Source organism: Lonchura striata, chromosome 4, assembly GCF_050655825.1.
Source record: "Lonchura striata isolate lonStrDom1 chromosome 4, ASM5065582v1, whole genome shotgun sequence".
Classification (NCBI taxonomy): Eukaryota; Metazoa; Chordata; class Aves; order Passeriformes; family Estrildidae; genus Lonchura; species Lonchura striata.
The window spans coordinates 25755902-25771270 of NC_140706.1; the positions used below are offsets into that span (position 1 = coordinate 25755902).

At 35.2% G+C, this 15369-nt stretch overlaps 1 protein-coding gene across 1 annotated transcript in view; it reads right to left on the reverse strand.

Annotated features, from left to right (window-relative positions):
* Window positions 1–15369, reverse strand: part of NFXL1 (nuclear transcription factor, X-box binding like 1) — a 44840-nt gene that overhangs the window by 10682 nt on the left and 18789 nt on the right. Inside the window, exons 16-20 of the mRNA XM_021555735.4 lie at window positions 11852–11992; window positions 9223–9389; window positions 8382–8451; window positions 1702–1806; window positions 404–490 (exon numbers count right to left, since the gene is read on the reverse strand). Of these exons, the coding sequence (XP_021411410.3) occupies window positions 404–490; window positions 1702–1806; window positions 8382–8451; window positions 9223–9389; window positions 11852–11992 (570 nt within the window). The remainder of the gene's footprint in view (window positions 1–403; window positions 491–1701; window positions 1807–8381; window positions 8452–9222; window positions 9390–11851; window positions 11993–15369) is intronic.

Here is a 15369-nt window from a genome sequence, read left to right on the forward strand (position 1 = left end):
TAGCAGATTATACTCCACACTGGACAAACTGAGAAACTGATAGCTGCAAAACCTTCACTGGAAAGACAAATCACAATGCCCTGTGAAGCAGTCTAACTCTAGTCTTACAGCACTAATGACTTTTATCGTCACTGATCATCACTTGTTCTCAGTGAAAGAGGAAATAATCAGTTCCAATCAATTCAAAGAAAAAAAAAGAGGAAAATAACGTAATATGGTTTAAAAATAGTATTTGAGTCAATTAATGCCATTCATAAATTCAAGACTGAAAAAATAGCTACTATTCAACAGCACATCCACTTACATTGCATTTCTGCAGGTACTGCCTTGAAAAATAATGTGCTCTTTTTTCTACTTTTCTTGAAGCTCTGAGAAGAAATTATAGCTCCAATGGATACATTACCTCATATGCTTTCCGCTTCATTTCCTTGCATAATGCATCACATTCCAGTGAAGCTTGGCCTTCTTGTATCTTGCTGCACTGTACTTCCTGTTAAGTATAATTTGTTTTTTATAATAATTTCCCTATATAAGATTTTAGTTGTTAGCTTCTTTATGCAAATAATAAAAATTTCTTATTTAGTAAAACATTGGCTTTACATATAAAGCTAATGACTGAATGTTATTCCAACCTGTAATTATGTATTAAATTGTCCTTTTTTTCCCCTCCTTTCTAACAAGCTAAGCTGAAAGGAAGAATAAATTATAGTCCAGTTTAATTTTTCTCCTCTTTATTAATTTGCCTTAGACAAGCAAAATAACCTTTTGAACCTTTGCATTTGGAGTCTCAGTAATTTCATATATATTATCTTAACTGGCTTAGATTACAGGACATAGTCTGGTCATAGGGGGAGAAATTAGTAATTCTCAATCATACTTTCTCCCCTTGTTCTAGTATTGAAGAAATTTTTAATAAAACCAAAAAAGAGGTTATCTGTAAGCAAAGGCTGATCAGTTTTAAGCACTTATTCTATATATGTCATCTTTTCTCTTGCTAAGCATCCCCCCTGCAAGACTTCTTGGATGCACAAGACATATTTTGGATTAGCTGAGGACTCTAAGGAACTGCTGGAAGGTTCAGAAGTTAATTTGGTCCAGAAAGGTAATTTAAACATTTTTTAATTAAGACAGATCATGGGGTTTTTTTCCATTAAGACATTATAATTTCTCAAAACTTCATATAAATTTCTGGTTTTCCCCTCATAATACTGTATAGCTGTAGTAAACTTGTTATATTACTTTGTCCTTATCTATGTTAGAAGCTAAGGATGCTGATGCCCATTCTTGCTTTTAGGTTTGCAAGGAACCTTAATTACTTACATTAGTTCAGGATTCACAACATCTATGCTAATTCCAGCTTCTGCAATTTTCCCAATATTGTCATAAAAATGTAATTTTTATTCTTAAATCACTCCAGGTCATCTGAGTATTTTTCTCACAAAACAACAAAAATTTAAGTGTGAATGAAGATAAAGCTATTGCAAGTCAAGCAGCTAACATATTTTAGAATTAACAAGATTTCATATTCTCCAATGAATCTTCTGATATAGTAACCCAGATCTTCAGCTGATTTGAATTGTTACTGCTCTACTACAGTAACAGGCCCCATTCCAATCTGCAGCATCCACATCATCCATCCATACAAGCTCAGGAACATATAAAGAATATACATCCTTTGAAAACTGCAACTTTTAAATTTACCTTTTTCAGTCTCTTACAGAGACACCGGAGTTTAACTTTCTGACTGCAGTTAACTGGACAGCTACCTGAATGGCAAATCTCTTTACACCGGTGACCACAGGGCAACTGTAAGGAACAAAACACAAATAAAACTCCCACATCAATAAAGCATTGTAAAATTACCAAGAACCTATGGAATTGGTTTTATTTCACACAAAGAATTTTAACAGAAAGTCATTCAGGTAATCAGTCTTTTAACTTGTGAAATAATTGATTTTTTTTTTCTTTTGTGGGGGGAAATGTTTGCTTCTTATTTACTGGTTTTCAGTTCCTGTAGGATGATTTCTTTTTTATTGGCACAGCTTGATTAGAAGCCAATTTCTCCTTTTATATATTTCGAGAACAGTCATTTCCCCAGTAATGTATACAATAATCACCCTAGCTATCTTTGTGCTGGGGAAATACAAATGGATAAGGTAAAAAAACCCTGAAAACTGATATTATGTGTACTGTAGCTATTTGTAGATTAGACAGAGTAATAAAGGAAGAGGAAAGAATTAGAAGCAAAAATACCACAGAAGAAATCTCGCATTCAAACATTAGCTGAACTATGCAAAAGTCAAATAAAGGTCACCAAAATTCTTATAATGTCAAAAATAATTTCACAAAATCCTCAATTTCTGCATTTGGCAGATTATCCTATTTCTGCCATCTGAAAGATAAGTACTTTTTTTACTGCCAGTGCAATTTTTAACTTACAAAGAAAATATTATTGTTCATTTACCATGTAAGAATTGAGTTACTAGTTTAAGTATGCTGATTGCTAACAATGTAGCGGTGCTCCCAGCATTGCATTAGATAAAATATGTCAGGAAAGTACACAGATTTTTTTTCATTTTTAAGAACTCGACTAAAAATATCCCTTGCTCATAAGAAGTCTTCACAGTAACAATTTTTCATTTTCAATTACATAACCCAATACTGTTAATAACCAAAGATAGAATCTCAAAGAAGACATCTAAGCAATTCACTTATAGAGAGTCTTAAAGCCCCCAACTACTTAAAATAGCATTAGACAATGTTCTTTATCAAAAGTGAAATTTCACCTCTGCACTGTCATCAAGGAATTAACACAAAATTGAAAATGCTCTAAGACATACAACTTTAAAATACCATTATTAAAAATTTAAAATGTATATATACTACATCACTTCATCCACCATGAGCTAGTATCATGAAACACACACCTAAACAGAACATGAATCTTTCAGACTAAAATTATGGAACACATACATGTCTTTATGCCCATGACATTCACAAGCTGTTAGAGATACTTCATCCTTTCAGCTCAGTTTCTTAGTTACTGTTTCAGCACATTTCATACAAGACTAGAAAGAACCTTTAAGTTACTATGTTCTGTCCTGAAATCCAGTCCTCCTACTTGTGTATGAGGCAAGTACCTCATATATCCTCCCAGGACTGGATGAAAGCTTACTGTGGAAACAGTGGCTGTTCTGAGCCTATTCTACTGTTTCACTAAGGATGGTGCTTCATGAGGTCACTACAAGATGCAAGAGCTTTTATTTGAGTTTCCTAGGTTTGTTCTAGCTAGTCTAAGCTGTAGTTCTTATCCTCATATTGAAGTATTTCTGTCTTTTCTTAAAAGGCTCTTTATTATCATAGAATTCCCTTAATTGAATTTCAACTATGTTCAATCAATGTTTTTGAATACACAGCCAGAACTGCATGTAATATTTCAAGTGACATCTCAGCAAGAAGGACTTTGTACAATGCCTTAATTGCAGCCCATTCTTAGTAGAATACGTTCCCCAAAACATCTTCAGCTGTCACTGCATTTCTCTCCAGCTAATCGTGCTGTGAAAATAAGAATATCTGCTGTTTCCTGGGAGCTTATTATAAGCTTCACACGCATGGTCTTATTGTTTTGGGGTTTTTTTCTGGTTTTATTCTGTATCACAATACATGTCTTCTACATATGCACCTCCTCAGTTCTCATCACTGACAACACCCCACAACTTTTCATCAGAAAATTACAATGTTTTTACTGCCAAGGTCATTACTGAAAACAATGCAAAGTTAAGTGTCAGTTCAGTCCTTGGGAAATCTTCCTTATTGTTAATACCTCTTGCTCCATCTTTTTTTTTAGTTTTGATTTTTTTTGGGGAGGAAGTTGGGTGTTTTTTTCAAAAGATAATCAAATACAGTTGTTTTCTTTAGCCGCCTTCAAGCTGGTATTAACCTTCTCCTGTATCTGAACTAGATATTCACTAAATAGCATTGATTCACTCACTCTGCTGAATCCATATGCAGCAGATCTCATCTATTCACTTTATCTGAAGGGAAAAATACATAAAGTGGTCACCTTATCAAAGAAGGACTCTAGTTTTTTCCAGGCACAACTGATCATCAGCAAATATTTTTCCCCAAAATAAAAAAATTATTTTGCCTAATTCTGAAAATATGAAGGAAGAAGCTTGTCCAAGCCTTGTATGCTACCAAGGCAAGACTACCACCCAGGACATGGAGTCTAATGGCTGAGTCTCCTCACAACTGACCAAAGTCTCTGCAAAACCAATTTGCTAATGGATGAACACTCTCTCCTGGCTCCCTACACAAGAGTATCAGACACAATAACTCCATCTAGTCTCACCTGCAAGTCACCTCATGCTGGTTAGAAGTATTACTTCCAGCTTACTCTTCCATAGTAATTAGGCAGTTTCATTAACAGCATCAAAGCCCAAACAGTTGTGTCCTAAATGACATGTCAGAGCTACAAATTCAAGACAGTAACCCTCACCTCGACCTCTAAGTACTACTGCAATAAAATTCTTAGACACCATTAGACCAAAATATTTATAGCACAGGAGTATGTTTAATCCAACGCTGAAAAGCAAATGTACAAATTTCAGTTTCCCTGCCAGTTTTTTTCTTGTGCTATATTTCTGTGTGGGGAACTTTCTTCTTACTCCCTCCACATTAAAACCAACACTAAAAAAAGTATCAAGAGAAGCTGTGAAATGAATGACAAAACAACATTTCCCCATGATCACAGAAAACAAAAGCAATCATTCTGCTGCTTCTGCTGAATAAAAAAATGTAATGAGAAAGGATTGTTCTGCTTGTTTTTAAGTGTCAGTGCTGAACTACTTGGTGCTGAAACAGCAAATGTGTGCCCCCTTTAGATCCTTTTCTACTGTACAAAATCTCTGTCAATAGCTTCTTGACTATAGCCCAAACTGGACAGGCTTTATGTTTGATATGACAAAGCCACTAAAAGAAGGGATTTAATCCACAGCTCTGAAAAAAAAAATAAAAAACCCCAAAAAATATCCTACAAATATTTTTTCCATAGGCAGTGCACAAGAGCTAAGTACAAAAGAGAATTTCACCACTTCCAAAGACAAAACTAAATTTTTACAATCCACATACATTTGCAGTGTGTGTTTGCAGAATGGAATTTTATTTCCAGAATGCTTAATTAATTCAATGCATTAAAAACCCAAAAAGACTTACCAGAATGGAGTAATGTATTTCCCATCAAGACAAAAGGAGAGTGCAGAGTAAACTACAGAGTATGGCTATTTTGTCAAAAAATACTAACTACATGGAATAAAGTATTAAATACAGATTCACAAATACTGACAGGAAAACAATGAAAACTGACAGACTTAAAATTTCTATGTAAGAATTGTCTCAAAACATCTGCAAGCATGATCATAAGAATTTAATCACCTTGATTAAGAGAAAAATAAAGTTAAATTTCCTTTAACAGGATATCCTGTTATTACTATCAAACAAAATAATTAACTTTCTAATGAAAACATTTCATACATAACAGCTGTTGCAGCATTAAAGATACTGCTTCTCCCTAAAGCAGAAAGGAAATGCTGGAAGTTACTTTTTTAGTTTTATACTGCCATAGCCAAAAGAAAAGCCTGAAAATTCTCAAGTTTTTCAAGATTCTGTAGCATTTTTTCAAAGGACCAGACAAAATAATTTGTTTTCTTTATCCCCAAATATACCATGGTAAATGTAAAACAAATGTGGTAGCTGTCCTACCACTGTCTACTAATACTGTCTACTGCAATTTCCATTAACCAAAAATATCTCAAAATGACAACTGCTTTACAATACTGCATTGTATTGAACCTAAGTTGCACTATGGTAAGCTAGGAGTGATAGTGCACACTGATTTATAGGAAACATCAACTTCACTGAGCTCTGCATATGTCTCTGTATCAGTTTCTGACATGGAATAATAAAATTCTCAAGAAACACTAATTTGACATTTACTTGAGGCTTCCAGAACTACACACAAAAATAATTCCAAATTTGTTTTGGGCAGACATTTTACATCTGCAATCTGTAAATGCTCTAAATTCACTAGTCCTATCCATCTTATCTCTAGCCAAGTTGTTTATTTATAAACAAGTTCTTGTCTCACAAGACAAAAACTTAAAAACAACAGAATTGGCTTGGGGAGAGGTGGTGGTGAGAGTGGCAGGGTAGTGTCTGTTAAGGCTGCCCCTTCAAATTGTGTTTATTCAATGACTGCTTTAAAAGAGAACTATCAGTATAATTTGTATTACAATACAGTACCTAATTTTCTCAAAGATGCAGAGAACTATTTTGTTTATAAAACAGAAATAGACAAAACATCCCTAGAGCTGTTCATTATTCAGAGAAATGGAACAGATTTTTTAGACAAAAACATGGTAAAAAACCCATACAGTACCCATGTAGTTACCAAAGAGGATCTGAAGAAAGTAGGATCTGAAGAAAGTAGGATGAACTGTAACGCAAAGATATGATCTACCTGAAGCAAGAAGGTACTAATAGCTAGTAACTTCCCTATTTCATGAAAGACAGGAAGAGCTAGAGCTAGCATCACAGAGAAGGAATAAAATGCATTTTTCCATCATCAATTACAGTAAAACAATGCTCTGGGTAGCAGAAGCTAGAAGAAAGCCTTATTTTCCAAAGCATTTATAGGAGTAAGAATTTTAGAATTGCTTTATAAAGCTAATGTTAATTCTCTTGCTGTACTCCTTATTTCACACCCCACCAAACGAAGTAAAAAGACATTATCTGTGGAACAGGGCAATTCTGAACTGCAAGCTAAAGTTTGGGACTACTGCTAAGTGGATTTTAAATCCCAGATTAAGTCTGGGGAATATGTTCAGAAGAATCACAACAGTTACATTAATCAAAGTCAAAGATGAGCTATGGGAAACAAAAAATTCTTTGAAGAGAAGCTGAAGTACAGAACATATAGCTCATTATAACAGATTGTAAGCACTCTTGTAAATACAGAGAAGGAAGTTGTGGAGCAAATAAAACCCAAAGTAACAGAGAAGGACATGAAAGGACAAAATTAAGAGGTAAATGGACAATTAAATAATAACCCAAAGTGTTCCCCCACCAGGAAAAAAGCTTTCATACCTCCAGATGAGAAAATGGTGACAGGACCATTCATTTACAGAAAAAAATTCCATCAGATGGGCATCTGGTGGATGCAAAAAAGGCAAAAAGCAGAAGACACAAGTATGTACAGAACACAACCTTCCTGTTGGGGTTAACACAATCTTGTCTGAAAAGTAGAGGATCAGACACTTGGGAAAGCAGAAGAAATCTTGTAAATCTTTGTATTTAAGCAAAATAATTTTTAAAATGTTTTCTAATAAAGACAAGCACTCAAATTTGAATTTTCTAATAAATGGATGATAATGTAATTCCTGCTTTTCCACTTTACACATTTTCTAACCCTTCAGTGGGAAATGGAGTAAAGAGCTGTCATTCTCAGCACAACTAATGACAACTAAGGAAAAAGCATAAAATAGCAAGTAATGCAAGGACTTCTGAAAGCACACAAGCAGCACACAACTGCAGTATTGGGAGGGACAAGGACAAAGTCCTTTGGCCCATCCCTCACATTGTGGGTAACACTGCTGCAAGAGAAATCCTGAAGCATTTCTAACCTGCTTCTGATGAAAACTTGGTAACTTCTTCAACCAGCTCCTGCCCTGTTCCACAAAGTTTGTTACTTAAACATAGTATTGAACAGGAATCTTCTTTACTGAGGCTACTGGCTCATAGTCTAAGTATGATGTAGTAAGGATATTATTCTTTTCTTCACAGCAAACCTTTAGATGCACCCAGACAGAGCAGAGAGACTAACTGGCTTGTCTTCCATTTTACACAGCTTAACATATATTTCACTAACACCAGGGTATTATTATCTCATCTCATTTATTAAGTATAAAATCCCTTAGCCTCCAAATTGCACAGAGAGGGATTTTAAACCTGCATTTACATGAGAATAGCAAGCACAATTCTTACAGTTTTTCCTAATCAGACAGCATCCTATCATTGTTGATATATAAACTAATGACCAGCTTTTAACCATGTGAGAGGACATACTCTTCCATATTCAACTTCATCTGCATGTTTAAACATTCAAGGCATTAGTGCCTTGGAGACAAACCTCTGTTCCTTTAATATAACTCTCCTAGTTGACAGCAATATATTAATAAATGTCCTTCAAGTACAGTACACTAACCACCTTCACATCTATAATTTAACATATTCACTTAGACTAAGATTCTCTAGTTTGCTTGGCCTATATTCACAAAATACTACATACCCATCAACGAAAGTATTTCTTTGTTAATATGGCTTACCTCTTTTGGACACTGATTTCTGCAGGAAACAAGAAGCTCCTTTTCTTTTAAATCAGCAGATGTTAGTTTTCTGTAAAAGGAAAGATGTATTTGTGTTAAAAAACCCCCAAACTATTTAAAAACAGCAGAAGTCAATGCAATTAGGAGTGTATTTTCCAGTTATTTCACTATAAAAAAAGTGGACTCATTTGTCCACATCCTGTGTGACAAATATAAATTGCCCTGGTTTACAGACAAACCCACACAAATTTAGAAGATTTGAGGTACTTCAAATAAAATGAACAAAGAAAAATATACTTGCATATGATTAATATTTTCAGAACAATCCCCAAGTTCCAACTTATATTTCATGAAGTCTAGCTTAACGTCTATCCACACACACAAATGATTAAAAAGGTGTACAAATTGAAAAACTGAGCAGTTTTTCAATTAAAACAGTTAGAAATTGGAAGACATTAACTGCAAAGACAAAGACCTTTTAGACTAACTACATTCATTCCAATCCTTGTATAAAATTCTTCTTTACATACTCTAAAAGAAGCACATATAGAACAAATTTTATGTAGATTACTTTATATTTGCATAATTCAAAGGATTCTGTATTATAAAAACAATTTCTGCTCATGAGACTCCATGCATTTATAGCAATATTTATAGCAATTTTAGAATACCAAATAAAATACTTGCAGAATTTAAATAGAAAAAAAAAAGTTATCTTAAAAATTATAATCAAAAGAAATTTTATAAATTGCCATAGGAGTAGCTCCCATCCCCAGACATTTCCAATTATTTCCAGTTAATAGCATTCAAATGAAAAGCTGGGTTGTGTTCTGACACTTACAAGCATTCAATATACAGTACTGATAGTTTGCAGTGACACTTTATTTTAAGCATCTGGAGACATGATGGGCAATTCCCAGGATGACAGGGTAAAACACATCGGTGAGGACAGCCAGGTAGCCGGGGCTTGGTGCACTCCTCTTCACACTGTGAACATTCTGGACCCGCCTAACAAAATTAAAACAAAGTACTAAAGAAAAAGCCAAGTGCTTGTTTTGTGAGGCGTCATTTATGATCTGTTACACGGAAGAAAGAGTTGGGGTGTCTTTGCTATGAGAATCAAGTTATTCAGTAAGATCTTTCACAAGCAAGAGTAATTATTAAAATATGTTTTTTAAGAGAAAACCAGAAATGCCAGTGTTTGTCAGTCAAAGAGAATTCTATTTTCCTTCCTAGGCATAAAAGAGCCTCCTTTATATTGGTGCTTTGGAAAGTGACCATAACCCCTTTTAATTCTCTAAGGAAAATTGTTAGAAAAATACGTCATTACATTTCAAAACCAACTTATCTCACTCATCATGTTCATGTAGTGCTTGAGTCATTACATACTACCCTCTAATACAGGGGTAGAGGGATTGGTTTGCTTGATTTTGATAAGCAAATTTTAAGTAATTTCCATACACACATGATATTTGGTATAATTTTCCAAAAAGAATTATTAACTTGCAAATATGCCAGGAGCTGCTTAAGGTCTTGCTTTTACTTCACAGACTACACAAGTCTGCAAGATCTGTGATGTCACTCTCATGCCGGGTGATGTGAACACTGGCACAAGGTGATGAACAGCAAAGCACAGTAAAAAAAGCTTAATTTCTACCCACATTCTTAACAACACTTCCAGAACCCCAGTCTGCAACCAAAAACACCCAGACAGATTGACAGGATTTATCAACTGAACCTACACAGCAGAATATTTAAGGCCCACTACCACATACAATGTTTAGTTTTCAAGAAGTCAACCAAAGTAAAGCAAATTTATCCAGGAACAAACCTACACAAAGCTTCCCCAAAAGGACTATTCTAACACCAATGTTCTACTTTATGCTGTTCAAAATAACAGCACAAGTATTTTAAGGTTTTAATAGTTTTATCCCAGTCTTCTTTCCTTCTCCTTCTACAGTTGAACAACTTTTACTGAAGTTTAAAAAGAAACCCTTGTACAATGATTGTTTACAAACCTTAACTAAAAAAATTTCAAATCTAAGAAAAACAACAGCAACTAAAACCATTTAGAAAACTGTCATATAACATTTAACAGTAGGTAAAAGCAAATAGCTGGCCTTTCTGCAACATTTTTCCAACACAACATGCAGAACAAACTGAAATTCCAGACAGAAAAATCACTACTCAGACATATAAGCCAGAAATTTAATCAACCCTGACTACATTTAGTCTACTAAAACAAGAGACCAAAAGCTCTAAAGGGCAACACCAACTTGAGTTCATAAGAATTGAAGGAAATTGAGAAATGAGATTTGCCCATGCTTTACAGGTACATAGACTCCCATTCTTCTGGGAATGTACTGCCTCATTCAAAATGAAGCTAGGAAGAGTCCTGACTCATTCACATTTTAACTGGCTTCTCTGAAGCAGCAGGAAGGCAGGCTCTTATAGTCAGAACTGGGGATGCTTAACTATCACTCTCACTATTTACTGATGTCACTCTGTTGCTGCAAAAGTTACTGCTCCACCAGTTGCACTAACAGCCCATACTCCTCAGACAAAATTTCCACAATCATAGATTAATGTGTTAGCTACGATATACAGTTATTAAATAATGACACCACCACTTCCAGGACATGAATCCACAGAGATGATATGCTATTTAAGTTTAATGTAAGCTAGTTAAAATATAACATTCCTGCTTTATACCCAACCAAATCCTTCTGTTTTCTAAATGTCCAGACTGCCCACACTGCAGCTTTTTCTGAAGTTGAAGTAAAAAAAAACTTGAGAAGCTGTTTTCCTCCAAATCACTTCTCTCCCAAACCACAAAACATATATATGTAGCTCTGACTGCTCATAACTTGAACAATGTTAAGCTTTATACTTTTGTTTCATGTTAGCTTTAGCAGTTAACACCTGCAACTTCTTAACTGCTTAAATGAGAGTTTCTAATAGACACTGATAAACATGAATATATCATCCAAGTACTTTGAAAACTCTTCAGCAATTCTGCAACTTTTCCAGTGCTCTCCTAAAGGTCTCCCAGCCTCCTCAACCCATTTAAACTCTCCTCAGTAGTTTCCCCAGTAGATTGCAAGTGCATTTGTATACAAGGATTATCAGTAGTTCCCTTGATCTTGACAGTTTCAAAAAGTAACATTAGAGGAGACTTCTCAAGGGTGTTAAATAAGGTTCTGATGAAATCAAAGTAATGCCATCACAAAACAAAAAGTTATAGAAATTGCAAAAAATGTAATATTGTCTCAGATTTATAGTTTAAGGAAATAGAGATTAGCTAACTGTCACTTCATCAATGGGAACAGCACACATGCAAGTCTCCCAGTGGGATCTGGAATAAATCTGTATCTTCCAGCTGCAAATTCCTTATTTTCCAAGTAAAATTGAAGACAACACCTATCCATAAAAAATACACAAAAACAAAAGCAAAAAGGAAATTAACCTACCTTCTTTCCATCTGAACTACTGTTTGATTTAGTAACATGATGACATTCTTTCATACAGGTATGATTCTGACAATTAAGAAGTCGTCCACATAATCTCTTACATGAGTAGGGATTTGCAGAGTGACATGGTAACAGACTAACCTAAAAGTTAAAAATAAGTAAATAAATTTAAATATGCAGATGGGATATATATACAAACATTGCACATATGTAACATGTGAGATATACATATTTACACACAGAGACACTGAATTATTACAGAGATGTTTTGGCTCTCCTTTGAAAAAGAAAAAAAAAACAGAGAAATTCTATTTGATTTTTTAAGTATCATTTGGGTTCCTGTCCACATAACAATGTATTCATACAGATTTGTTTTACACTAATTGTAATAGGAAAACAAGCACATTTCATTAAACAAGCTAACTTTTGCAGCAGTTTTCCTTTCTGTTTAAAAGACTGTTATGCACTCAAATCTTTTAGCGTCATTTGCTCCATCTTTCTGAATTACACTTGTGTCTTCCATTAAAGGTTTCTAGGGTGCTTTACTATTATTGCAAAAGACAGTAACAGTTTGCTTTCACAGGGATAATTGTGTTATGGTCACCATAAATGAAAAATATTTTACAGTCTAAAAACAGAAAACAACCTGCAAGCCAGAAATTCTAAAAAGCAAATACTGACTACATCAAATATAACTCCCAGGAGAGGTAAGGAGAAGCAGAAATAGCTCCATAACAGGACTAAGATTTTAATGTCTTATGTCACATTTGTACTTTACAATTTGAGGTCAACACTCTTGTTAACAGAACTCTGCAGAAACCTTCAGAGCATCTACTTAGAAGCCATTACTCTTCATTGGTACTGAAACCAGTGTAAACTCCTAACTAGGTTACTTGCCTGAAGTTGAACAGTACAAGTCCCTCCATACAAAAGGATTAGAGGAAACTTGCTGTTAGCATTTTCCAACCATTATATAATACCCATACAAAACAAAAATAGTTTTCTGTGATGCTGTCAAAAAATTGATTTTTTTTCTTAATTTCATGTCATTTCACAGAGAAAAACAAACTATTCATGATGTTATTACACAAGAGACTAATGTGACATAACTCAGTTTGACTAGACTAAGGGTGTGATTTTATGTTGCAACTGCAGTTGACTGAACAGCTTTGCAGGGTACCCATTCCTTTTCTCTCTTTGAACTCTACAGCCCTCACAGCCATCTCCTACCACTTTGAACAAGTCCTACCATACGTCTCTCTTTACAGAAAGATGATTCAAATAATCAAAATGGAAGAAAATGAATCAATAGAAAAATGTTTCTTGTCTTTTGCCAGTGGCCTAGCCATACAAACAGATGAACACAGGAACTGAAAATAAAGGACATGGCCCCACAGGGAAGAATGAGGGACAGCCTCCCCTCAGCACTGTTCATATTATCTCCTTCAATCATACAAAGCAAAAATTTAAATCCACTTGCCTATATAAATTTTTCTGGGCTTCACCCAAAAAATACTACTCCACATCACATCACTTCAAAATCCAGTTCATTCAGAAGACTTCTGAACTCCCCTGATCATCCTGACTCACCAAGACTGAGGAGAAGTCTGCATTGCAGGCTGAACATCAAGCATGGCATACACAGTAGAAAACATTGAGGCCATCACATCCAACCACTTTCACCCCCCTGTGTCACAGATGAAGAAGTTAAGCTGGCTAAAGCACTAATACAACAACCACACCAAGTAGTCTGAACACCTGGCTCCTACTGCCCCTTGAAAACATCCTACTCTGTCTCTGCTGGATGTTTCTGGTGACCAAAGGAGGAAAAGCCAGCAAGCAGCAGGCCTAATAAAAATAGGGTCTGAAGCAGAGAATAGTACCATATCCAGAATGCACACACCAATTACCAAAGCTTTTAATGTTCCTAATATCCCACCCCTTCACATCCTACTCCATCTCCCTCAGAGCACAACATCCTTTCAGTAGCAATGTAAGTAGTCAAAGGATATTAAAGATAAAAGAATGAAAGAAAAGATGTATCAAACATTACAATTCACTCACTTCTCTACCTCTCCTTGCTCACCCATTGCCACTCAGTTTTTTATGACTATGCTTCTGCTGTGGCTCAGACAGTGACAGCAGATCAGGGCAACAATAAAAATTACCTCTAGGGCTGCACTATTCCAAAACACTGGTGAGATTTTTTCTACCAGGAGTTAGTCTTCCACCAGATAAGGACACAACCACTAGCTCCAGTTACAGCCAAGCACTTATGCAGAATTGGAGCATCCCTCCCAGTAGCATTGTTCAAGTACACAGATGAGAGGCACTGTTAAACAAAGGCAAGAGTGGTGAAGTGCACAAGTCAGCCAGGCAACAATGGCAGCTTTCAGAGGGCTGACTAGAGGGAACATTCCAGCCCTCTGGCTGCATCCAGCTTGAGCTCAGTAAGATACAATTTCCTAGAATCAACTGACACTGTAACCCAAAATTGAAAATTTTAAATTAATTTAAACCTAGCTGTGATCTTAGTAATAAATCCAGCTGAGAAAGTGAAGTTTTACTTCCTACAGTTGGAATCAGTTTCTGAAATGGTTAAATGAGGGCTAGAACTCTTGTTACAAAGACAAGCATCAAAGTAGCCACAAACACCAGGAGGCTGATGAGCTGAAGAATGAAGAAGGCAGATGAGAACCATAAGTATTTTATGAGAGCTGAATTTGGGGGGGGGGAGGGGGGGGAAGGCAACATTTTCAGACTCCAGGTCTTCTACAGGATACCAGGTCTTCCACAGGATAAGGAAAGGAAAGAAAGGAAAAAAAGACATGACAACTTTCAAAAGATTTCCAGGAAATCTCCCAAATGCATAAAAGCGATTAACAGATAAGTCAATTAGAATACGAAAACAAAAATCAACAGGACAAGGAAATTCTAGAAACCTTTATAAGGTGTTTAGCCATAAAGATGAATCTCATCAAGTTTTACATTAAATTTTACCTAGAGGCAGAGTAATGGTCTTCCTCCTATGAACAAACCAGAACTAAAACCTACTCAGAATATTAAAATATACCATCAAATTCCTACCAAAAGAAAAAAAAAAAAAACACCCAAGAAGAGAGTTCAATGATATGCCCAGTCCAATGCAGCATATATACAAGGAAGCAAAATCAGAGCATTTTCCTTCCTCTAGAACATTTCATGAAATGAAGCAACTAGAAGGAAATTACAAACAGCAGATAAATTGGTGTCATAGTCAATAAAGATCTCCTTCTTTGTCTTCATTTACCTTGTAGCAGCTTTAATGTATGTTTCCCATAAAAAGAGATTTAGAATAATTTGATTTTAAAACAGTGTATGTGTACTACTGCTATGAAATACCAACATATATAATGGTTAAAAAAAGTTAGAACATCAAGACTTCTTTTTTGGGTGGCACCAACTGTTGATAGGTGATTTTTCTGACACACAACGTGAAACAAAATTGAGAGCTACTTTTAAGAACCTACAAGTGGAAG